The sequence below is a fragment of the Hippoglossus hippoglossus genome, chromosome 18, assembly GCF_009819705.1.
Source record: "Hippoglossus hippoglossus isolate fHipHip1 chromosome 18, fHipHip1.pri, whole genome shotgun sequence".
In the NCBI taxonomy this organism is placed as follows: domain Eukaryota; kingdom Metazoa; phylum Chordata; class Actinopteri; order Pleuronectiformes; family Pleuronectidae; genus Hippoglossus; species Hippoglossus hippoglossus.
The window spans coordinates 14,300,047-14,324,616 of NC_047168.1; the positions used below are offsets into that span (position 1 = coordinate 14,300,047).

General features: G+C 46.2%; 3 protein-coding genes across 4 annotated transcripts in view; 1 reads left to right on the forward strand and 2 right to left on the reverse strand.

The window, feature by feature from the left end:
* Window positions 1-237: 237 nt before the first annotated feature.
* rasl11a (RAS-like, family 11, member A) lies at window positions 238-6,467 on the reverse strand. Of its 2 annotated transcripts, XR_004611914.1 has the most exons (9): window positions 5,977-6,467; window positions 4,462-4,518; window positions 4,255-4,337; window positions 3,143-3,183; window positions 2,921-3,050; window positions 2,661-2,736; window positions 1,208-1,284; window positions 470-838; window positions 238-430 (listed from the first exon to the last, which is right to left on the reverse strand). XR_004611914.1 is itself a non-coding variant. In XM_034568656.1 (8 exons), the coding sequence occupies exons 1-8, from the start codon at window positions 6,131-6,133 to the stop codon at window positions 692-694; spliced, it is 768 nt and encodes a 255-aa protein (XP_034424547.1). In that variant the 5' UTR covers window positions 6,134-6,467; the 3' UTR covers window positions 238-691. The 2 variants fall into 2 exon arrangements, 1 of the variants encoding a protein (XP_034424547.1); XM_034568656.1 differs by having other exon boundaries at window positions 238-838.
* Window positions 6,468-7,720: 1,253 nt separating this feature from the next.
* Window positions 7,721-17,188, forward strand: usp12b (ubiquitin specific peptidase 12b). The gene is made up of 10 exons (XM_034568655.1): window positions 7,721-7,886; window positions 10,686-10,766; window positions 11,026-11,109; window positions 11,412-11,541; window positions 11,901-12,196; window positions 12,281-12,357; window positions 12,467-12,550; window positions 13,173-13,370; window positions 13,531-13,609; window positions 16,378-17,188. The coding sequence occupies exons 1-10, from the start codon at window positions 7,884-7,886 to the stop codon at window positions 16,477-16,479; spliced, it is 1,134 nt and encodes a 377-aa protein (XP_034424546.1). The 5' UTR covers window positions 7,721-7,883; the 3' UTR covers window positions 16,480-17,188.
* A 5,421-nt stretch (window positions 17,189-22,609) lies between these two features.
* arhgap36 (Rho GTPase activating protein 36) overlaps window positions 22,610-24,570 on the reverse strand; it is a 43,897-nt gene continuing 41,936 nt past the window's right edge. The window contains 5 exon segments of the mRNA XM_034569089.1: window positions 22,610-23,100; window positions 23,231-23,457; window positions 23,536-23,624; window positions 23,960-24,130; window positions 24,388-24,536. Coding sequence (XP_034424980.1) covers window positions 22,760-23,100; window positions 23,231-23,457; window positions 23,536-23,624; window positions 23,960-24,130; window positions 24,388-24,536 — 977 coding nt within the window. The 3' untranslated portion in view covers window positions 22,610-22,759.

Below are 24,570 nucleotides of genomic sequence, written 5' to 3' on the forward strand. Positions count from 1 at the left end.
AATTAAACTAAATAAGTCAAATGAATGCAATCAAATCTTTTATTTGAGAGTAATCGTGTAAAGTGAAATTAGTTTTTTTTAATTCAGTCAAGTTTCAGATGAGGACATCGACTTATCTTAAGGATCATTTATTTCTATAAAGAAAGCCCCAAAAAGTCTCAAACATAAAAATATCAATGACAAACTGAGCCTGAAATAAAGTCTTGAGCAACATCTGCTATTTCCTTGAAATCTGATTGGTTGAATTCAGTAATTCTTTATTGATTTGATGGATTAAATTCACTTTTCAGCCTGAAGGAAACTGAGACATGATGGCGTCGGCGTTCAGAGGATCGGGCGTCTCACGTGTTCAGAGGTTTGCAGAGAATCCATCACGTTAAAAACACGCCATGTTGGATTCTCAGTCTGTGACGTGTGCTCTGATCATCAGCTCTTCTCACGTCCACTTGTGACTCTTGTCCAAAAACACAGAGACGAGCTCAGCTGCCTTAAAGATTCAGTCTTTGTCTTTAATCATCTCTCCGCAGACGACGACTTGTTCTCTCCTGAAGTTCATCTGTGCGTTTTCCCGCCATTAACACATCTCGTAATTCTCCTTCAAAGAGCAATGCACGACTTTGATCTTCCGATGAAGCTCTGACTGTCTCTGTCTCTGTTGGGATCTTGTTTTCGATCATTTGTCCCGCTGAGATCAGAGAGTTGTGGCCGACTTGACCTTGGAGGAGAGGACCTGCCTGAACCTCCTCTTCAGCTCCTGCATGTTGGGGGATTTGGGTCGAGCCAGGTGGAGGCCGCCTCGCCTCTTCTCGCCGTTTCCTCCTCCCAGAGCTCGGATCACCTGGAGGACGAGAGGTCGGGACCAAGTTAAACACCTCAGGGCGTCAGAGGGACATTTGATTTGTTACAACTAATCGAGAATGTCCAATAACTAATTTAAGAATTTAAAGCTGCATCGAATTATCCTTCTTTTTCTTTTCTACGTGTGTTACAGCAACAGTTTCTCAAAGTGAACACAGCCTCATTAGTTCAAAGCCTCTGACATCAAACAGGAATCTGCTGCTTTAAATACCACAAAGGAAACTGACAGCATAAACACACTCAGATAAAATGATCCTGTGGGCATCATCTCCGATTACTCCGACAGATCCATGCTGATATAGATTCTGCACATCGACAACCATCTTTAGCAACAACAAACAAGCCCCACCTCCTGGCAGAGATGGAGGAAGGCGCCGTGGACTCCTTCGTGGTTCTCTCTGGCCGAGGCCTCGAAGTAAACTCCTCCTGTGAGCAGAGGAGCAGAACTTATCTTCCAGATAGCGCTCGGCATTCCTCGTTCATTAGACAGCATGCAGGATATAGTTCACGTGCACGGGAGCGGGCAGGGAAACGAGCCGCTGCGATTGGTCAATCGACATCAAAGCGAGTGCGGTAAATTCAGAGCTGCAGAGAAAAGACGTTCACTGATGGAATTTCTCTAAAACAACAAAACAAAAGAGTTGTTTGAAATGTGAGGTTTGACCGAGACTTGACGGCTCAGAGGAAAAATCAGATCAAATCTCTTCTTCGCCTTTTTCTCCTCGACATGAGGTCAATTTAAGATCAATGTGAGATTCAGATTTAACTTTGCTCTTGTCTCAGCCAAACAAAAATCTGGATCCTGTGAAGTTTAGTGTGGTTTCATAAGGTTCTGTTTCATAAGGTTGGTTATTGAACAGATGACATGAGTCTTGGTGGGAGGATGCACGGACCTCGTTTTAAATGGTGTCCACAGACAAAGAGCAGGAGATCATGACTGGAAGAAGAGGAGGAAGCAGAAGCTGCAGGAGGAAGAGGAGGAAGCAGCAGCTGCAGGAGGAAGAGGAGGAAGCAGCAGCTGCAGGAGGAAGAGGAGGAAGCAGCAGCTGCAGGAGGAAGAGGAGGAAGCAGCAGCTGCAGGAGGAAGAGGAGGAAGCAGCAGCTGCAGGAGGAAGAGGAGGAAGCAGAAGCTGCAGGAGGAAGAGGAGGAAGCAGAAGCTGCAGGAGGAAGAGGAGGAAGCAGCAGCTGCAGGAGGAAGAGGAGGAAGCAGCAGCTGCAGGAAGAAGAGGAGGAAGCAGCAGCTGCAGGAGGAAGAGGAGGAAGCAGAAGCTGCAGGAGGAAGAGGAGGAAGCAGCAGCTGCAGGAGGAAGAGGAGGAAGCAGCAGCTGCAGGAGGAAGAGGAGGAAGCAGCAGCTGCAGGAGGAAGAGGAGGAAGCAGCAGCTGCAGGAGGAAGAGGAGGAAGCAGAAGCTGCAGGAGGAAGAGGAGGAAGCAGCAGCTGCAGGAGGAAGAGGAGGGATCAGAAGCTGCAGGAGGAAGAGGAGGAAGCAGCAGCTGCAGGAGGAAGAGGAGGAAGCAGCAGCTGCAGGAGGAAGAGGAGGGATCAGAAGCTGCAGGAGGAAGAGGAGGAAGCAGCAGCTGCAGGAGGAAGAGGGGGGATCAGAAGCTGCAGGAGGAAAAGGAGGAAGCAGCAGCTGCAGGAGGAAGAGGAGGAAGCAGCAGCTGCAGGAGGAAGAGGAGGAAGCAGCAGCTGCAGGAGGAAGAGGAGGAAGCAGAAGCTGCAGGAGGAAGAGGAGGAAGCAGAAGCTGCAGGAGGAAGAGGAGGAAGCAGCAGCTGCAGGAGGAAGAGGAGGACGTCTCACCTAACGAAGCTGCTAACGTCTCGCCCTCGTCCGCAGGAACCTGTCGGGCGCGGAGCAAGTCGCTCTTGTTTCCAACCTGCGGGACATTTCAGATTACAGAGCAGATTACTCGACAGGGATTAGGGTCAGTAGGTAACTGCTTCTGCTCCTCTGACGCTGAGGCCTTTGGTCTGGATGATCTGGACCAAGCTGAAGCTACCTGAGCACATCAGTGATCAATGATAATCAATAATCTGTCGTTATGGGAGGGGGGAACTGACCAGTATCACAGGGATGTTTCCAGACGGGTGGATGCGTCGGACGTGCTGGTAGAGAGGCTGGATGGTTCGGAAGCTGTTGTGGTCGGTGATGGAGAAAACCAGCACGTAACCGTCTGCCCAGTAGATCGACCTGGGAGTCCAGTTAGTAAACAGTTATTATATCTAGTGATATATCATCAGACAGTTATCACAAGGTATTAGTCAGTAAGATGAAGGTCTGACCTGTTGATCTGCTCCTGACAGTACAGACCCTCTGGATCGTCCTGCACACAACAGACATTTTTTCAAAATAAAAGTCTTTAAAATCATCATCTTTCTGATGATTGAAGTGTGACTCATTCCTTCATTGACTAAATATGGACAACACGTCTCCACTTCCACAGACTCTGGCTCCAAATGATGCAGAACTTGCAAAATGGCCCGCTCTCACATCAGAGACAAACAACAGGAGGAAGTGGAGGACACGTCGTCCGTCTTTATTTACAGTCCTTGTTTGTCTTATTCCTTCTGATGTGTCAGCGAAACACATTTTTCATTTTTTCCCAGAGATTTTCCTGCATCAGCGCAGGCAGAGGAGGAGGAGGGGGAGGAGGGGGAGGAGGAGGAGGAGGAGGAGGAGGAGGAGGAGGAGTGTGAGTCTGTTTATGGACACACACCAGCTGTTTCACAGATTGAACCTCTGGCTCCTCCTGACCCGACGGACCACCCAGTCGTCTGCTCAACTCAACCTCGAGCTGGACTCTGCACATATTTACCCTGAGAATCCAACTCACTGTCATCAGAGTTAAAAAAGGAGTTCAGTTCTCAGGCTGAAGTTTTTACTCGTGGTTGTTTATCATCGTGAACGTCTCTAACTTCTCGACTCCTCCCGACTCCACACACCTCATCATTTCCTCCTAATCTCTGCAAACTGCTCCACCTTCCTCCTCCATCGCACCACGTCCTCACCCCTCCGTTATCTGCCCCCCCCCCGTTAGCTGCCAGGCACGTCTCACTCATTATCCTCCTCATGAGTCCAGACATGGTCCGATGGCCACTTCCTCGTTCTTCAAATACATTTCCTCAAATTGCTTTGAGATAAAAAATTGAAGTTTTTCCTTTCCTGTCGACCTCTGAGGGACTTGTTTACACTTTGAGATGTAAGCTCGTCTCTGCTTTTTTCACCAAATGCACCAAATTTGAATGAACAGTTTATGCAGCACTGCTGACGACCTGACGTGACTCATATCTTTAGCACCTGTTGTCTTTTAAACTGAAAGGAAAGTGACAATAGAAAAGGTTTTCCTCTCTGTTCATTGAAACCTGTGGAAACATGGCGGCCGCCTCTGCCTTACCTGGAGGGCGACGCAGGGAGTGTCCTGGATCTGAAGCGACACTTCCTCCCCGTCCATGGTGACCTTTCTGGAGTAGAGCGCCCCTGTGGAAGAACGAACGAGACGAGGGGGGGGTGGATGAATGAGTGAATGGATGGACGGATCAATGAGCCAAGGGGGGGGGGGGTTCTGCTTATGCTGCTAAATATTTCAGAGGCTGAAACTCACCCGTGTTTGCTTCATAATCCCCGATGAACCTCTTGGTGAGGAACCTGACGATCAGAGCTGGGAGGAGACAAGAGAAGTCTGGATCAGGGCAAAGAGGGAAACGTGGAGGAGGATCACGTTTCTCTGAATAATCCACAGCTTGTGCACGACAGCTTTTAAGAGCCGTGGCTGTGGTGTGTGTGCATGATATAAAATCTGTGCTGAACTCGGAATAGAAAGATGAATTCGCCCAGATTCAAACCTACTGACCTACATAACCGTTAAATATTTGCTGCTCGCGAGTGACACTGGAATTTTCCCGTTTTCCCTGACGAAAAGGGAGGTTTTGATTTCAGAGACTTTCACGGCAGAGAGATGAGCAGAACAAACAGGACACAAGTCTGCACGGAGACAATCACTCACCACAGAATCTGATGTCGCAATCCTCCCTGCGTCATCTCGTCCTGCCGGTAAATCAGTGACTCATTTATCGCCTGTTTATTTGGATTCAAGGTTTTTGCAGAGTTTGTTTCTCTGAGTTTCGTCCAATCTGCTGGTGGATTTCTGCTGGTTTCACACGTTACAGGCTCACGAAGTGTCGCAGTTTTATAAAGAAAACGGAAGATGGTCAGAGCTTCAGCAGCAAAGGACAAAAGGTCTCGATTGTCCAGCTCCAACAAACCAGAATCTTACAATTCCCATCAACTTTGTAACAAACCCCAACTGTCCCATAAAGGCTCATTTATTTTTATCCCCAAGGCTCCAGTTTGTAAAACCACATCCTGAGACATGTCCACTTCCTACTAATCCCTAGGGGGCAGTAGTGGGGCTGTCCTTGAAATGGAGTGAATGGGGCTAAACCATAGAAGAACCACAGACTGGAAATAAAGATGGACGACGCGTCTCCACTGTCCAGAACTGAGGCCAGAACATCCTCATCTGAAACATGAAACATGATTTATTTAATGTGCTATGTCCCATTCGCTAACGTGGAGGAGGTGGGATGTATCACCTGTACTGCAAACAGCCACCAGGTGGCGATTGAGACACTTTGGCTTCACTTTTAGCGAAGTGTCATGAGCGCTTTTAAATCATTATCTACACCCGTTTAACAAAAAACAAATACTACTTTTAATCGGGTAAAGTTATAAATGGAGTATTTTTATATTGTATATTTGTGTACTTTTCTGAATGATTTTAAACTTGCTAGTTATATCGGAAAAAGGCTAAAAACACTTTGCTAAAGTTTTACAACGTCAACGCGTAGAAGGTGAAATGTCTCCCCCTGTCGTCCAGGATAGGTATTACATCTCCATCATCTTTACCAGCAGACATTTATATTTATATTTGATTTATATACATTTATATTTCTGCTGCTATTGTGCAAATAAAAACACAAAGGTGATTCCAAGCTGCAGGACGAGTAGATGATGTTGTGGTGAATGAAATCTCAGCCTCCTCTGTTCATTTCATCACTTTGAACTAATAACTGTTTTAATGCACACACATATAGATTTGAGGTGTTTTGACTCGTACCGGTTTTCCCCACGTTGCTCGCCCCCAGCACCACGATCTTCACGGTCCGGTTGGGGACACAGTCCAGCAGCGGGTACTCCGGGATGGGCACCAGCAGGAAGTTGCCGGACCCGCCGCTGGTCATGGTTCTCGGTGCAGAGTCTCCAGTCAGACGCATCGAGCTCCTCTCCGCCCTCGGATCAGCCTCCTGCTCAGTGGGGGGGAATAATCCCTCCGCCCCGGGGAGAGGGAGCAAAAACAATCACTCCAATATTCCCATAATGTCCCATAATAATCCCTCAGAGCTCCAGAGGAATCCCGGAGCCGGACTCGTGCAGCTGCCGCTTCATTCCGGGAGAAACGGGTTTTTTTTTTTCTTTGAGATGCAATATTTTCCAAATATGTCCTCGAAGTTCTTCCCCCCCGTGCGAGGACGAAGTTTCCCCCGTCTGTGTGCAGCGATGTGACCGCGCGGACTCCAGCTCGCTCCTCGGTGCGCGCGGTGCGTAAAGACGCGGAGAGGGAGGGAAGTGGACTGAGATCCATCCCCTAATGTTTCCCATGGGACCCGACTGGGATCCAGTTTCCAGCCGGGACTCAGACATCGTTAACCTCCTCTGGTCCAGCGAGGACACACGGGGTTATGAAATAAACCAGTAGAACAAATGGATCCTAATGGAGGAACTGGTGCCAAAGAAAAGCTCCAGTTTGTCAGGATTTAGAGTGAAAAGTCAAATCAGCCAAACTGCAAAATAATTAATAGTTTATTTTGTTATAATATTAAATAATTAATATTTAACACCTGACTTGAATCAGTCAAGTACAAATAATTAAAAGACGTCACAACTTTTCCAAAGACATCACGAATCACTTGTTTTACTTTATTGTGTAAAACTGTAAATTGAGGATCGTCCCCTGCAGCCAGTGACACAAAGCACCGCCCGCCTCTTCCACTCCCCCTGTTCAGAATCACACTAACAAGCGCTCCCTCCGGCTGGACGACCGAAGCGTGAAGTCAGACAGAATCACCCCAACGGATACCGGAAGTCAATTCATTTTTACTTTAAAAGTAAAATGTGACAAAAAAATAAACTTTTTGTCATCACGTTTACTAAATGTATTCTGTTTATTCCTCTTCAAGAGACAGTTTAGAGATGGACGAGCTCTTATAGTTTTGCAATAAACAATCAAAAACACTGAAACTGAACAATATAACCGTTATTATCATGTATTACACGTCATACTAAAGATACTAACAATGCTCATACTACTTCTAGCCTACTACTACTAATACTACTAATAAAAATAGTAATAATAAGAGTAAAAATTGTTACTACTATCATAGTTATAGTAATACATACTACAAAATAATATTAAGTAACATATATCATATTAATATGTGACACGTACAGGACTCACTGGACACGTGATATAGATCATGGATGGATGGTAATATAACATAATATAATATAATATAATATAATATAATATAATATAATACAATATAATATAATATAATATGATATAAACAACAACAGAATTATGATAACATGACAATAATTACAATTATGAGAGTGCAAGGCTGCAACAGGCAATTGTTTCATCACCGAAATAAAACTAATAGCAATAATACTAATACTACTACTACTATACTACTACTACTACTACTAATAATGTTAACACTGATACTACTACTACTACTACTAATAAAATGTATTAGTCGATTATGCTGAAAGCTCCGGAGCGGAAGTGCAGCCTGCGCTCTGCGGGCTGACAGCAGCCGGACACCGGGGCAGGAGACGCTCCCTCTCCCGGAACTGTGCAGCCGCAGCGGCTCTCTACATTTCATCGGCGTGGGCTCGGTCCAGCATGCGGCTTGCGGATGGAAATACTGATGACAGCTCCGAAAGATCGCCTCGATTTGTACGATGGTAGAAGCCGAGGTTTTCGGCCCCAATCCCCGCGGCGGCTCGAGCCTCGTCCCCCCGCGGCGGCTCGTCCCTCTGCCCGGGCGAGTGGAGCCGGGGCGCTAAGCTAGCTGCGCGGCTAGCAACAGGATAATAACACGGGGGAGTTGTGGAGCTCAGCCCGCTAGCGTGAGCTCCGTGGGTAGCGGGGGTTCGGTGGAGTCATCCCGGCTCGGTTGTGGGAGTTCAGGGCGGATCCCCTCTGTTCATTTACCCGGGTTTCAGTGTGTTTACACGGGGAAGGGCAGTGGGGGTCCCAGTTAGCCTTAGCTTAGCCTGCTAGCCAAACGGTGTGTGTTGTGAAGTTGTTGTACTCAGTGCGAGTCCGCCATGGGAACCAGCAGCTCCGGCGCGTGTCGCTGGTTACAGCTGGTTTCTATGTGAAGGAAAACCAGTTACCACGCAGTGAATGGTTTAACTGGTGAACACAGGTGTTGTCCGGTGGATGTAAACCACATCACACAGCTGATGTGGAGCTGATGGAGAAATCCAGCGTTTCCTGTCATGGGACTCGAGGCCTGACATGTTCCATCTTCTCTGCTAATGTTCAAACCAGCGGGTTGTCCTCAGCTTCTGGTGTTTGTGAGGTTTGATCAGAAGAAGATTGATCCTGAAACTTCATTGATCTTTGTACAGAAAGTCAGAGGTCAAACTTCATAACAACACTTGTAAACATGCAGATTCTCTTACTGAGTTTCTATTCAAGGATCCATAAAGTTGCAGGATTTCAAACCAAGGTTATTTTAAAGGTGTTGATGCTTGTGAACGTACTGATTCTTCTGCCAAATGTCCACGTGCACGTTTTAATAAAGTTTCAGGACTTTAAAACCTTTTAAAATCGAGCTACTCAAAAGGTTTTGAAATCCTGAAACCTCAGTGATCCCTGTACAGATATTCTGCAGAGTCAGCGGTCAGAGGGCCGATCTGTGAAACTACACTTCATCCTCGTGAGTAGATTCTGCTGCTGAGTTTCTGTTGCGATGATCAATAGTTTCAGGATATTAAAGGATTTTTAAAAGAAGCAAATGAAGAGGTTTTGAAATCGAGCCACAGAAACTCACTCGATGCTCAAAGACCTGCGGCCTCACTGCAGATCCCCCAGCAGCAATCTGTGAGGTCGAGGGGGGGAAAGGTCGATCGCTGTGACAGCTCCGTGTGTTCGTGTTGTGGTAGAGACACACACACAACACACACAAACACACACAAACACACACAAACACACACAGAGCTTAAAGCTACAAGATTAACTTGTGACTGAAACTTATCCGCTGCACCTTTCAGAGCCGACAGACGGTCGGGCAGATGCCACCGAGGAGTCTGATGGCGTGTGTGTGTCTGCGTGCGTGTGTGTGTGTGTGTGTGTGTGTGGCACATGCATGCTGTTAAAGACCGTGCACACACACACACACACACGGCCCGTGTAACCCCATTTAAACACAAACAAAGCTGTGGTTGGCAGGTTTGTTTGGTCCGTTTGCAGCTTTGTGAGCCGACCGGCTTCTGTCCACAAGGTTTTTTGTTTTGTGCCATTTATTTGTGTGAAAATCAATTTGGCTCGTGAAAGCGTGGATGTCAGCGTTCGGGCGTCACAGGCACCGGAGCCTCTGAGGTGTCTGTATCTTTTAGGGACGATTTGATGTGAATGTGGTGACGACAGTTGTAGAGATGACAGAACAACTTGTGATCATATCTTGTAACGTTTAGCATTTAGACTCGGTCGGGCTGTTTCACCAAATTTCAAATGATCGGGATCCGAACATCTCATTGACTGTTGGACGGCTTCCAGACAAACACTGAAGGCTGGAGATTTTTTATGTGAGAACGCAAATGTGCGAGTCAGTTGCTTTGGACATTTTTCTGGAACTTTTACTGCAAAAATTCTGGAAAATATCCGAGTGAGTCCACGTGAGAATAGAGCAGGAAAATGTCAAACATCTCAGGATACATCAGAATTTAAAGGTCCTGTCCGGCTGCTCAGCCCAGACTGACGCAGCAACAAAAGAACAACCAGTCGGTCATATAATCCAGTTTCTACTGAAGCTGTTGACGTTGAAAACATAAATGACATAGTTTTTTATTTACAGCTCATCCTGAATAAATCGTTTCCTTTCCCCAGGCAGTTCATGTATCTGCCCCTTTGTTTGATCGCCTGACGTGACAGAGCGTGTTTGTGTTTGTGTCCCCGTGTCGCTCCGAGGTCGCGTTTGTTCGATAGATAACCTCAGCCAGTCGGCTCGCCTGTTGTTGACATCACACAGGCTGCAGTGTGAGGATGAGTAACCGTGGCTGCGCCGGGGTCGTCAGCTTCCCTCGTAGGAAAAGCTGCATCATCGTTAGCGTCGTGATCCTCTTTCCTCCCCGTGCTGCCTGAACAAGACACAGAAACAGATCGCCTGTTGGGTTCGGAAGGCAAATTGCAGCCCGAGCTACACTCTTAACAGCTTCTTTTAAATGTTTAATTCATGTAAGAAATAGACAAACACATAATGAGCCTAACGCTGTGCAGAGAAACTCAGTCTGTATGTGGAGAGAGGACATGAAGCAGGAAACACAGCTGCAGCAACCAGATGGTTCAGAGCAAAGAGAGCAGAGCAGGACAACAACAATGTCGAGGAAGGAAATGAAGGACAAAGGAAGTTTTTCCTCGCGGCTAATTTTATTACAGTGTCGAGGAAATTATGATAAATGAGAGAACAAACGTACGAGGAAAATGTTTATGCCACAGTTCTATGTCATCGTGACCCTTTGCTCCGCCTCTCGCAGGGCGCCAATGCCTCAGCCTTGGAAAAGGAGATTGGACCGGAACAGTTTCCCGTTAATGAACACTACTTCGGATTGGTCAACGTAAGTGTCCGTCAATCACACACAGCTACACATCATGTTGATTTGGTGTTGTTGTAAATGAAGATGTAGGAACGTGTCTCCACTTCCAAACGCTGTCATTCATTATCTCAAGTTCTCTCAAGGCCCAGACCTTAAAAAGTAAAGAGAAACACAACAGTTCCCAGGACGAGCAGCACTTTGTCGACTGTAACAAACACACCCTCCACTCACTGTGTGCGTTTCCTTCCCTCCTGTGTTCTCCTTCTTCTCCTTCTTGTAGTTTGGCAACACGTGCTACTGTAACTCGGTGCTGCAGGCTCTGTACTTCTGTCGGCCGTTCAGGGAGAAGGTGTTGGCGTACAAGGTAAAGTGATGAAACACCACGGCTGCCACACCACGACTCCCCTGCACAGGCGGAGCGCTCACGTTGAAAGAATTCACTCAAATATCCAGTGAACACGTTGGACCGACTGTCAGACACTTCTTTATTGACTGTGTTATATCTGAGGACGAGACTTTTAGTTTTTATGACAGCAAATGTTTTTATATCTGAACACTTTCCAAACAACTGATGCAAAGGGAAAAGATTACAAAGGCCGGTACATGATGTGACAGGTGTGTCCTCCTCTTCTTCCTCCTCCTCTTCCTCTTCCTCCTCTTCTTCAGGTGCAGCCGCGTCGTAAGGAGTCGCTCCTCACCTGTCTGTCCGACCTCTTCAACAGCATCGCCACGCAGAAGAAGAAGGTCGGAGTCATCCCGCCCAAGAAATTCATCTCGCGGCTGAGAAAAGAGAACGGTAGTGACTGAGACGTGTTCTGTAATCTTTTAAAAGTTTGGATGTGCAGGTGTTCTGTCTGTCCGTCTTTATTTAAACTTCCTCTCACCATGAGCGACACAGCTGAGTCAACTGTTTGTTTGGAGAAGAGGAAATAAAGAGGTCGAGTGGGGGGGAAGTCGTCTCAGCTGAGAAGTTAATCTCACAGCTGAGGAAACAGAATCATCAGCCAGATCCAGGAATGAGAAGCAGCTGACGGAGAAGAATCGATCTTAATTAGCTCATTTCCTCTCGCTAACATGCGCTTCCTCTCTTCCTTCCCCATCTGCCTGTTTTCCTCTCTCCACTTCTTTCTATGTCTCTATGTCTCTCCCCCTCAGAGCTGTTTGACAACTACATGCAGCAGGACGCCCACGAGTTCCTCAACTACCTCCTCAACACCATCGCAGACCTGCTCCAGGAGGAGAAGAGCCAGGAGCGACAGCAGAATGGGAAGCTGGTGCAGAACGGAGGGGGAGGAGGAGGAGGAGGAGGAAGTACAGGTGGAGGGGGAGGAAGTGAGGGAGGAGGAGGAGGAGGTGAAGGTGACGGAGGAAAGGAGACGCAGCAGACGTGGGTCCACGAGATCTTCCAGGGAACACTGACCAACGAGACGCGATGTCTCAACTGTGAAGCTGTAAGTGTCGGCTCCCATATTGTGATTTAACCACTTGAAGACCGGGCGGTGAAATAATGATCACAACTCTTCACTTGGGTCCAGGTCAGCAGCAAAGACGAGGACTTCCTGGATCTGTCCGTGGACGTGGAGCAGAACACGTCCATCACGCACTGTCTGAGGTAACTAAACGCTCATTTGATGGAGGAAAGAACGGTGATGATCGCAGTTTATCTCAAGCTGCGTGTGTGTGTCTGTTTGTGTGTGTGTGTGTGTTTGTGTTCTGAACAGGGGCTTCAGCAACACGGAGACACTATGTAGTGAATACAAGTACTACTGTGAGCAGTGTCGCAGCAAACAGGAAGCACAGAAGAGGTGAGTGACAGCAGCTTCTGTTTTTCCGTCCGTCTGATTTGTTCTATTAGAAAGAAACCCCTTAACCCACATCTGGTGTTACCACGGCAACCCGTCAGGGGGACTTCCTGTCACAGAAGTTCACCATGGGTGTTTTAAAGTCTTGTCGTGAACCACAGCGGTTTCTGAACTGCCGATCCCAGCACTTTGTCTTCACTGGGTTCGACTGCGACTTTTCAGACGAAGAGCCTGATAAGTGCACCGGCTAAAAATCCATTAGCGTGAAAGCGCCAGGCTGTCACCGGCGCCTCGTAGTAACACTGAGCAGAATGCTGCGAGAGCGTGAGCCAAATTAGGACGAACACAAAGCGTCCAAGAACCCACTCCTTGCTCCTGATGGGGGGTCTGGAGTGTGAATGGTGTGGACATGGAAAGCTTTCAGGCCTCTTGACTTTGAGTCTGGGGACGACTCACTTTTCCACTGACCTTTTTAAACTCTGCACTTTATTTTTCAATTTTCAGTCGGGATTTAAAACAACTTTACAGCCAAAAAAATACTTTGCAGTCTTCCTACCTTATGTTGAGTTCAGTTGTCGTTTGATAAAAACGACACGACACCATTAAAACTCTGTCTCTGCGTCAGGATGCGGGTGAAGAAGCTCCCGATGATCCTCGCCCTCCACCTGAAGCGCTTTAAATACATGGACCAGCTGCACCGCTACACCAAACTGTCCTATCGCGTCGTCTTCCCGCTGGAGCTCCGCCTCTTCAACACGTCCGGGGACGCCACCAACCCCGACCGCATGTACGACCTGGTGGCCGTGGTCGTGCACTGTGGCAGGTCGGTCCTTCGGTTTAGCTTGGCTCAGTTTTCTGGCTGTTGCTGCAATTTAAATGTCTTAATGTTCTTATTACAACTGAAATAACATTTAACATCTTGAGTTGACATATGACGTTTAAAACTGTCTCCTGTGTCTCTCTCGTCCTCGCCGTCTCTGCAGCGGTCCCAACCGAGGACACTACATCACCATCGTCAAGAGCCACGGCTTCTGGCTGCTGTTTGATGACGACATCGTAGAGGTGAGAACGATTCCCTCGCTCCGTTCCCTCTCGTCTTCGTGCCCGTGCACCGGTGACAGCCGGTGGCCACAGAGGTTTAATGTTTTCTCGGGTTCAAATTGTGTGAACAACCATCACTTAAGGTCAAATCAGGAAACCACAGTGATATCGTTTAACGTCCAGACCACGAAATCCTTCATCTGCTCCTTTTCCTCTCAGACAGGAATCTCAAACAGCTTCATGCTGCAGATCCTGGCGCTCCCAGTGTTGTGTTTGGATTTTCCTACGACGGCTCGACTTACATACTTCAAACTTCAGCTGAAGGACGCGGAGCTGAAAACGTGTTTTAGTGATCGGGAGAAAGTGAATACCTGCTTTAGATTAGAGAGCAGGATCAGATTAAATACCTGAGGACCTAGAATGGGAATAATGTTTTCCTGCTCTTTCCTCTTTTCATCTCATTTGCTCTTTATCCCTCTTTCCCTCGCTTCTCCTTTTACTTTTCTTTTTTACTGAGACTTCATTCATACGAGTTATCAAATTAATAACGACGAGTCTCTTCAATCTGCTCCATCCCTCATTCTTCTTTCAATTATCACGCAGGTGGCGCTGATATGAAGACAGTTCTTGTTGAATCGTTTTATTTATTTTTAACTCGAGTCTTTCGCTCACATTTCTTTGGTCGTCATGAAGTTGCTGCTCTGCTGATCCCCCCCCCCCCCCCCCCCGTCTGCTCTCGTCTCCGATGTGTCGACGGGGGAGAACATGGCAGCTGTCGTAGAACTAACAGTCTGACATCCTTGTAGCTTGTGTGATGTGCTGAGCCCCCCCACCCCCTCTCCGCTCGCTGCCATCCACGTTGCAGCCGATACAACAACCTGAACATGCAACAGTTTGTTTGCACAACACAGTGGAAGGTGATGTGATGATTATTCAGTCTGAGGAGGGAAATCCACCCTGCAGCGTGTGAAGTTAAAAGTAGAGTAAAGCTTAACGAGCGCACAGCGTAACCAAAAGCTCGATGCAGGTCCCTGAGCCTTCGGCAGTCGACCGCAGCTGTGCACGGCCGGAGCCTCGCATGTTGATGTGTTTTATCTGCAGCTACGTAACCTTTCACTTTGTTTTTCTTCGTGGTCGGAGCCAAAAAAAGACGACATGCCGCAGCAATCAAGTGATCAGGAGTCAACTGACTGAGCAGTCAGGGCGGTTAAACGTTTCAGGGTTGGTTCAAGTTCAGTCTGCGTTGAAGAGGAAAGTAAAGAGATGGTTTTAAGTTGCTGGGGATTGTGGGTAATGTCCAACCAGCGACAGCCAGTGGCCGGAGGCTTTTTGTTTTCAGGTCGAAGGAAATTCTGCAAATTATGTATAAATGTTCAAAGATGAACTGATTAGATTATGGTGGTCAAAGGTCAAAGGCCACACTGACCTTAAATGAATCCAGACTGCACTGGTTACACTGGTTTTCTAAAGCTTTCTACACGGGCCCAGCTTTTACATTCTTCATATTAATCGACAGAATGTTTTGTTAATCTTTGTTTTTCATCCGAATACAGTTCCACTTCATTCACGAGCTACTTTGCCTTAAATAGACTTGAAACCTGCACTGGAGTCGTGTCTTTGGGAACTTTTACCCAATTAGAGAAGTTTATTTTACTTTAGATCTCGGAGGTTCCCCTGCTGCTCAGGCACAGTCTTCAGGGACTGATGTTTAGAGCTGATGGCAGCCGTGTGTTTTTCCACTTGGATGGTAAAGAATCCTGCTGGAACATCTGGTCCAGTGGACACAAACTGGCTGAGCTTGCAAAGCTGAAACTGAAACTTTTCTTCTTTTTAACGGATTTACTCGTCCTGTCTGCTTTGTATTTTAGCTTCCACCCGTCTCCTCAGGTTTTATCTGTCTTGCTTTCCTTGTTCAGTCTGTGGGTCTTTCTGAACTCGCAGCCAGTTCCCTTTCACCAGCGATCAACAAATATGTTTTGTAAAAGTTTGTTTTCAGCCTCATCCTCTGCTGGACCGAGAGCCGCTGCACCAAATGAGAAACAGGCGTCTACGTGCTCACATTTAACTGGAGATTTGTGAGCAAATGAAAAGAAAAGCTGGTGAAACAGTTACACAACAGAGCTGAACGCCACAGAGAAATGAAAAGAAGGAGTTCAAGGAGTTCAAAGAGCCGTCGTCCTTGTGTTCATGCAAATAAAATGCACGTTTGGTTTTTCGTGTCTGGAGAATAAGTGGAAACTAATAGTTCAAAAAGATTTGCGGGGGTTAAGCAAAGTGAAGTACAGCTGCTCACAGATCAATTCTCCCCCTTTTCAGTTCTAATAAAAACAAAGAGTTTATCTCTCAGACTCAAAGAATATATGAGTTGATAAAACTTCTGTGTTGTGTGAGTAGGAAACTGGGAATTCCATCTTTTCTTTTTCTACTAACTTTGATTTGCTAAGATAGAAACCGGGTCACATGTGTACATAAAACAAACAAAGTGGTTTCTATCATGATACTAAGCTTTTGCAACTTTGGTGGTTTCCTTTTAATAACTTTATCATTTTCAGTTGATTTGAAATAGAAGAGAATATTTTATATCCCTGTAAAAAAGTTGGAAGTAAATGTGATGTTCCTCAATTGAAGTCTTTTTAACATGTTGGAATGTCGATGTAAGATGACGGATGAGCTTTAGCCTGAGGTGACGTTTGGTGATAAGATCTGAACTTAAAGCACAAACTCTAATAACTCATATGTCACAACATCGTGTCGAGCTTCAACTCAACCTCCGTCTTCTCTCCTTGTAGAAAATCGACGCTCAGGCGATCGAGGAGTTCTACGGCCTCACATCGGACATTTCCAAGAACTCTGAGTCAGGATACATCCTGTTCTACCAGTCCAGAGACTGAACCAGCCGCCACTCAATCCCCCACAGACTGTCACTCAACAGAGGGGGAGGGGCTTACAGCTGCCGCCGGCTCCGCCCACATAAGTATCCAGGCTTTATTCCCTGTAGGCGGAGATTTGCACTGGAGCGCCCACTCGGATCGGTCGAGACGTGCGCAGGTCGCATGGCAGCCTCCTGGATTACGACCGTTCAAATCCTCTGAGCCCACACTGCAACGAGCACCTTGACCAAAACAAGATGGCCGATTCGGTAACGCCCGCTCTGCACTGTGGCATCAGCTGGGGACGACGTGAGTAACGCCAATCCAAGAGGCTGACATCACCGTGTGCACGCCGGTCCATCACGGAGGTAAACGCTGCAGGGACTGTGGTGGTGACGCAGAGGGACCAATCAGGACGAGACACCCGAGGTTGCCAATCCTCCTCGTCATGGTTACCGTCGGTGTCATCATGTCTTCTTTTAGCGTGCGTGTGATACGAGCTCAATTCGCTTTCCACAGTGACCGTGAAGCTTTTTCCTTCGCTTCACGCTAACACACACATTCACCCACAAACAGACATCGTGTCACAACAAAAAAAACCACGGACACGACCGTTTCCTCATCGTGCAGCGTGATCGTGTTCTCTGAGCGCAGCTGTTGCTAGTTTGCAGTGTTCATGAAGCGGTGCTAACAACATTTAGTGTTAAAACCAGCCGCCGGAGACGTGTGGAGGCTTCTGACCAGTAACGTCTTTGACTGAAAATTCAGGCTAATTTTTCATTTTGAATTCTGAAATACAATTTAACAAGTTGGTGTAATTTAAGCGTTTATATTTTTATTGATTTTTACAGGGTTTGTCCTCTATTTTCATCTTCACTTCCTGTTCCAGAACTAAAACTCGTGCGTTTCATCACAATTGTCGCTGCTGCTCCTCCTCTTTCCCATTAACACAATTTGATTGGCTGCCGCATAGAAAGTTGAGATCTAATCAACTTCTACCGTACTCGCGACGCAATGCACCCACAATGCATTGCAGTAATGCATGACGTCACCACAACCAGCTGTGTTTCGGTCCTGTGGTTCTATAAACTTTTGTATAAACACATTAAATCTGAGTTGAAATCGTTAAACTCCAAATATCAACGTTTGGCAAATGCTGGTAAAAGTAAAACACAGAAGAAGTGGAAGTATTCGAGTTACCGGTGTGTCGTGTCATATTCGGGGCCACACACCTCAAAGGAAGAGCGGTCAGCTGGTTAGTTAAACCTGTTGAACCCACAGTCCCTTTCTGCAGTTTGCTTTTTAACTTTCAAATGTCCGAATAAGCAGATTTGTACCATTTTAAAGGCCAAACACAAAGAGACAGATCCTTTCCTCTCACTTCTGACAGACACTACATGAAGCCCGTGAATGTTCAGTGGTTCCCTTCTTTTTTTTTTTTTTAAAGCTTTACTCATCGACAGCGAACCCTTAACTCCTCCGTGCACGCACCTCGCTGCAAGCTGGCACCGTGCGTCAGCCGCCAATCAGCCGCTGGCACAGCTCAGCTCTGGTTTGTGCAGCTGCAGCTCTGACAGCCGCTCGATCTTTTTACATAACATGTTTTTCCCTCGGTGACGTCGGTGGCGCTCGCGTGGAGCTCGCCCACAGTCGGTCCCTGACTCGGTAGATGTGATGAGACGGCCTCATGCCTGCGATTGTGGTTAAAATGGCTTCCTCTGCTCGGTATCGGATCCAATTCAGCACAATGGAAACGAGTTGAGGAAGGTCACAGCTTCTGATTCACCGCTGACTCATCCTGCCGGTGGGTAAATATGAAAGACTGTGACTGAAGTGAAGCTTTTATCAACCAGTCAGTTATTGTTAAAACTCCTTCAAACGGCTTCATTCACGCGTAAAGTTTAGTTTGACTTCAGGAGAAACAGGAGACATTTTAACCTTTTACTTTACTTTCTCGGTTTTCGTCTTGTTCTTTGAAGTTTGTTTTACGTAAAAAAAAATGTTCTGATGCCAATTTTCAAAGTACTGATCCGATACCAGTGCGTTAACGAGGATAAAAACTTGTTTAACGCACTTTAACAGCTGCGTGGAAGTGATCATTACCATCCCTCCAAACTGAAGTCTTTTTACTTTACAACTTTACACGTTCGCTAACTCCGGCTAACGCAACACTAACGCAAAATCACTTCTTCTTCTTCTTCGCTGCTAAAATCAGTACCTGCTCGTGGCAGAACAGCACAACTGCTGCTTTTGAGTTTTGCGAAGAAGAAGAAGAAGAGAAAGTGATTTCTGTGGAAATAAAATTGCAGTTTTGACTGAAACTAACACTTTGAAGATACGTATATTCACTGACTTGCCGTTGTTGCATCGGAACATCTCTAGTTTTACACTGCTGAGCTCACGAGGCTCCACCTGACTGGGCTGTCCTGGTTTAACAAGCGAGCTCCCCCCCCCCCCCCCCCCCCCCCTCCCCCCCCCCCCCCCCCCCCCCCCCCCCCCCCCCCCCCCCCCCCCCCCCCCCCCCCCCCCCCCCCCCCCCCCCCCCCCCCCCCCCCCCCCCCCCCCCCCCCCCCCCCCCCCCCCCCCCCCCTCCTCTGTCACGTAGCTGCAGCAGATGGAAAGTGAATGGAGACGCTCTCTCTCTGCAGCGTTTTAGCTTGTTTATTTTCCACAGCGGCTGAGTGGCCGGGCAGTGGGTCAAGTATTATCTGAATGTTCACATGTACAGTAAAATGAAACCAGGGCTGCCGCTGCTTGACCTGGAAAAACGCAGTTTGGGTTCGGGTTCGTCTCAAGACCCTCAAGTCGCTCTCTCTCCTTCTTAGGCAAGAAACCTCGTTGAGAAACCGAGTGAATCCGTCGCCCTGATCCTCTCTGGAGAGTTCGGATCAACATCGACATCACGTCGCCTCGATTTCCACGGAACTCTGACAGTTCAGTCACCGAGCAGCTTATTTAAGGTCGTGACAGGAAGAATGTTCAAAGTAGAAACTCACGGGACGACGGGCAACGTTTGTTCTGACCCAACAAGCCCCCGCGTTTATTTTGGTTCGAGGAAACAAACTAAATTTAGTTCCTGTAGCAAACTACACGTGGGAAAAAAAGTTTCTGCCCAGGAGGATGGAACTGTTCACACGACACACTTCACAAATTAGGAAAATTCTGGATACCACCACTCACAATGTCCGGATGAAAGGTGGACGATTTATTAACGTTTAAAATTAAATTAAAGTTTTGTGGAAACAGCTTTTACTCTGCACCTGCCTCATGTTTTTATCTTTTAACTAACCCTCAGTTTGTATTTTCACACGATAAAACTACTTTATAACTAGTTTATATCTAGTTTACCGACTGAAATGTTCCAGTTCCATGCGTCGTATGAAAGTCTTGGATCAAAATCTCCCTCAACTTAAATCTGAGAGTTCGAATCGCAGAAGGAGAGAAGGCGACTTCAGACGTCTCGACCCGAACTCTTCGCTCACTGGGTCAAGTTCAACACTATTTTCCTTTTTTCCTGCGCTGCTATTTTTCGTGAGACGTTTTTTGGGTTTGATCTACTTTGTTCCTCAATTTTCTTTTGGACGTCTGCAAAATAAAGTTGAGTTTTAAACCTTTTTAAAAAGGAAAGTTTCCTTCGCTCTCGTGATGTAAAAGAACAGTAACAAGCACAAAAAGGCCTCATTGGAGACGAAGTCCACAGAATTCAGTCGGACGAGGAAAAAAACCGTTCACGGAAGTCGTCAGCGCCCAAAACAGTAACGTGTTGGTTGAAATGTTCGCTTTGTCGACAAAACAAGGCTCTTTTTATTTAAATATTATTAATAATATGAATGTTTATATTAACTTCTTATTTTCTTAGATGTTTCTCTTGTTTTTGATATATTGTACTAATTTTAACAGTCTACCATTCTTGCGTAGGCAGCTCCGGATGTTTTGAGGATTTATTTTGTTTCCTGGACGTACGTGACGAGCGGCGTTGACGTGTACATAAATACAGATGTTATTATTGGAATATAATTAATTGCTTGCTGGAAATAATCAACTGACCTAGATGGAAAATGTTAGTGGATGTTTTTGTCTCTCCTTTTAATTCTGGCGGTGAATGAATATGTCTGGGGCTTAATTATGATAAACGATAAGCCCCACCCATGTGGCATCACGAGGATACTAAAACAAACAGCCCCAGATAAAACTGATTGGTCACAGTATTATAACGAGAAAGAAGAAGAGACGTTTTATAAGAAACTGACCGAAAACTGTCAAGTGAATCACTGTGTTAAAGGAAAAATCCACTTTAATATTATACAGACTTGTATTATAATTAGTTTGTTCAATAATTAAAAGAACTTAAATTAGTTTATAGCTGATTTATCAATAGTTACAGCACAGACATTCCAAAGATTTGTTTAGAAACAGTAAAATGTTTAGTCGGAGGTTAATGACAAATTTACTCGAAATGTAAAATGTCAAAGGGATTTTTTATCAAAATGTTTGTCACAGTTTTTTTCAGCCTCAAATGTTCAGTATTCAAATATCTGGTTCAATAACTTTCTTTGCAAAACTTTTCATACAAATAGATTTTGTTAACGACAATTCTAAATGGTCGAGAAAAACTCTTGTTTCTTGTTAAAAATAAGTTGTCATCTGCAAAGAGAGAGGGAATATTTCTCTTGAATAAAAACAAAAGATGACCTAAGGACGAAGGAAATATGAGATGTTTGTAGAAAGGCATGATGGGAAATGTAGTAAATTGCTCCCTGACGTAGAAACACCAACATTTAGCCACAAAGTCATTGATTTAAAAAAGCCCAGATGGATTTTTCCTTTAACAGTTGAACTTTGTTTCCTCTGAAATGTCTGGACTTCACATCACTTCCTCTTTTAAAGACGAGAATGTAAATGTTTGAATCGTTGGCTGGTTTCTGATGGCGTCCAAACTGTTTGAAATAAAACACAAACTGGTTTTAAAGAATCACCTCGTGTTTTTCTCTCTGCGGCCGATTCTCAGGATTCATTTGTGTGAAATCAACTGCAGTGGTTTTTTTTAACAGGTGTTTCCAGACAGTTTAATTTGCTTGAGCACATTAAACTTTATATTCCCACTATGTTCTGAGTACATGTCCTGAAATAACTCAATCTAAGTGTAGTATTAAAGCAATTTGAAAACAAAATAATGAAACAAATACTGAGCATATAAGTCAGTGGAGAAACATCGGTTCAGTTTCAGCTTTTCCCCCCAAAACATAAACACACTTATCAAAAAGTTTCCACGAGTTCAGGAGCAAAGTGAGCTAACGTGGTGAATGTCTCCCTCTCGTGGTGGAACGAGGCTAATGCACTCCTCAGAAACATTGATCTCTAGGAGCTGGAAGCTTCTCAGACATCAAGGTCACACAAACCTCCTGTTTCAACACATTTCAATTATTAGTTTATAATGAAGTATAAAGTTTGAAATGTAGTTTTTACACGTGGGACAAAGGCTTTGATCAAAGTTGGTCGTAGGAGGATTTATAAAGAAAAGCTGTGGATCCTGAAACCTTGATATCAAAAATAGAATTGACTCATATCACAGCTTTCACCAAGTTTTGAGAAAAGTGTTTTTTGAGTCATCCTGCCGACAAACAAACAAACAAACAAACAAACAGGAAGGAGACGCAGATAAAACATCTTGTTTCCTTTAATACAGTTTGTGTTTGATCTGTTTTGACATTGAATCGTCTGAAGGTTGAAATCTTCCTCTGGAGCTGAAAGGTGAAAACAACAGACACCAAATGGAGTCCGGTCTTTGGTGGTTACAGGTGAAGCTACAGTTACACACGTCTACGTATAGTAAAGACAAAAGGTTTGTAAACTTAGGAATACATCATGTACACAGTATATATACATTGTATTACATTAGTACTGCGATCCACTTCCTGATAATCTCATGGTGGTTTTATTGAAACTCTTTTTCCTGGTCCTGGTCCAGGTCCGAGCAACTTGTGCTTCAAATGTTTGGCCTCAAACTGTCTTTAGAAAATGTTTCGAGTGTTTTTCAGACATTTTCCTTCTTCACTTGTTGGTTTTCTTCGTTCAGGAATGAGGTCAGAAAAGAGGGAACGCTTCCTTCAGGTCAAGAGGAATCCTGCATTTGAGATTTTTTCAAAATTGAGACGTCTGATGTGACTTTTTAATCCTGAAAATATACTTTTCCTTTCTGTAAATGTAACAGGAGCTTGGACCAGTTTCCCTCTGACCTCTGACCTCAACTTACACACCTTCAACCTCCTCTCGCCTCCCTTCGTCTTCCTCTCGCCCTTCATCATACCATCGTCTCCGAGCTCGACCCTTTCCCGGTGAAGAAGTCCCAGAAGTTGGCGGCGGGCGACGGTTTGCTCTCCTCGTGCGGCGTCTGCCTCACCCAGATGCTGCTCTCGGTGGAGCCGCTCAGGCTGGAGCAGCTGCCGCCGCTGAGGGTGAAGCTGAGGGCCGCACCCAGCGGGCCCCTGCGGTCGTGAGGGTCGGAGGAGGAGGAGTGGGAGGAGGAAGAGGAGGAAGAGTGGGAGGAGTGGGAGGAGTGGGAGGAGTGGGCCAGGCTGAGCAGGTTGTGGTGGGAGTGGAACTGGCGCATGTGGTGGATGGATTTACCTTCTGGGACGTCACCTGCAGGAGCGAGACGGGACAGTTTTACATCCTCGGTGCTGGTTCACCAGGAAATCAAAGCAAAATTTGTACTGATTCCTATTTTTAAACAAAAGATTCGAACAATATCGACTCCAGTAAAACAAGATACCGAATCTGGTCTCCTGCCGCTTCCGGTTCTGGTTCAGCTTGAGCACGTTGAGGAACACCTCGCTGATCAGGGTGCCCTCGCTGCCGCTCCCATCGGGGGGGAACAGAGGCGAGGGGGGCTCCAGCGGGGACAGACTCCCGCTGGACGCCCCCACGGAGTCCAGGGACGCCCCTGTGTCCCGGCGACCTCCGGACTCACTGCCGCCCTCTACTGTCAGGTGGCTGCTGCTGACGGGAGACAGGAAGCGGTCAAGACAGGAGGCGGAGCCAGAGCAGCGTTATGAGGGGACTGGTTGTCATGGTTACCTGAGTTTCCTACGCAGCAGATAGTCGATGATGTCCGGGTCGGTTTGGATCAGACTCATCAGGACCTCCTGCTGCACCTCGGCAGACACCTGGACACACAGACACACACAGACACAGAGACACAGACACACACACACACACAGAGAGACACACACTTAGTGTTTTCTGCAGGGGGCGCTGTTGCTCAGTAAAAGTTTCTTCGTGTTGCTTTAAAACTAATACAAAAATAGACATAGATAAAAAATACTCAGTGCACAACGTCAAAACTTTAAATCTGAACGATAAATTTAAATATTCTTTTATTTAATGATTTGAATTTAGAATTGAAACTTAAACAAATGACACATTTCTGAAAGTAGATCCATTCATGTTCATTTCTATCAATAACAGATATAATCATGAGACTGAATATTTCTCGTCGTACTGTTAAGAGTCTCCTGTGGTTCTGTACGAGCACCAGAGTGACGCTGATGATCGCCGTGCTGTCCTCGATCCCCATCAAGTGAGGACTCACGTCCCCGCCGCTTTCCCTCTGCAGCAGGTTCGGCCCGAAGATCACCGCCAGGTTCGCCGCCGTCATCTTGTTCCCCGGGATCTGACGGGAGAGGAGGGAGGAGGAGGAGGAGGAGGAGAGGAGGAAAGAAATGTGTGAATTGACCTTTCAGAAGTTGAAGTTTATATTTCTTATCATTTTGAATATGACTATTACGGTTTTAAAAGCAGCTCGAGTGTTTAAACATAAAAACCATGTGGTCCTTTAAAAGAGCATTCCAGCTATTTAATGTTCAATGGGAGCTTTTTATTATAATAAATAATACAAAGTGCTTTTTCCCCATTGAAAGTATGTGGTACCTCCTCGTCCTGGGTTCCGATGGTGTCCTGGGCGAAGCTCTGCACCGTGTGCAACAAGGTGAGGAGACGCAGCAGAGTGTCGCAGTTACAGGGCGGGAGCAGGTAGAGGAGGTGCTGCAGGTACTGGAGCTGGTCGGCTCCTCTCAACACTGCAGGAGGAAGAGGAGGAGGAGGAAGAGGGGG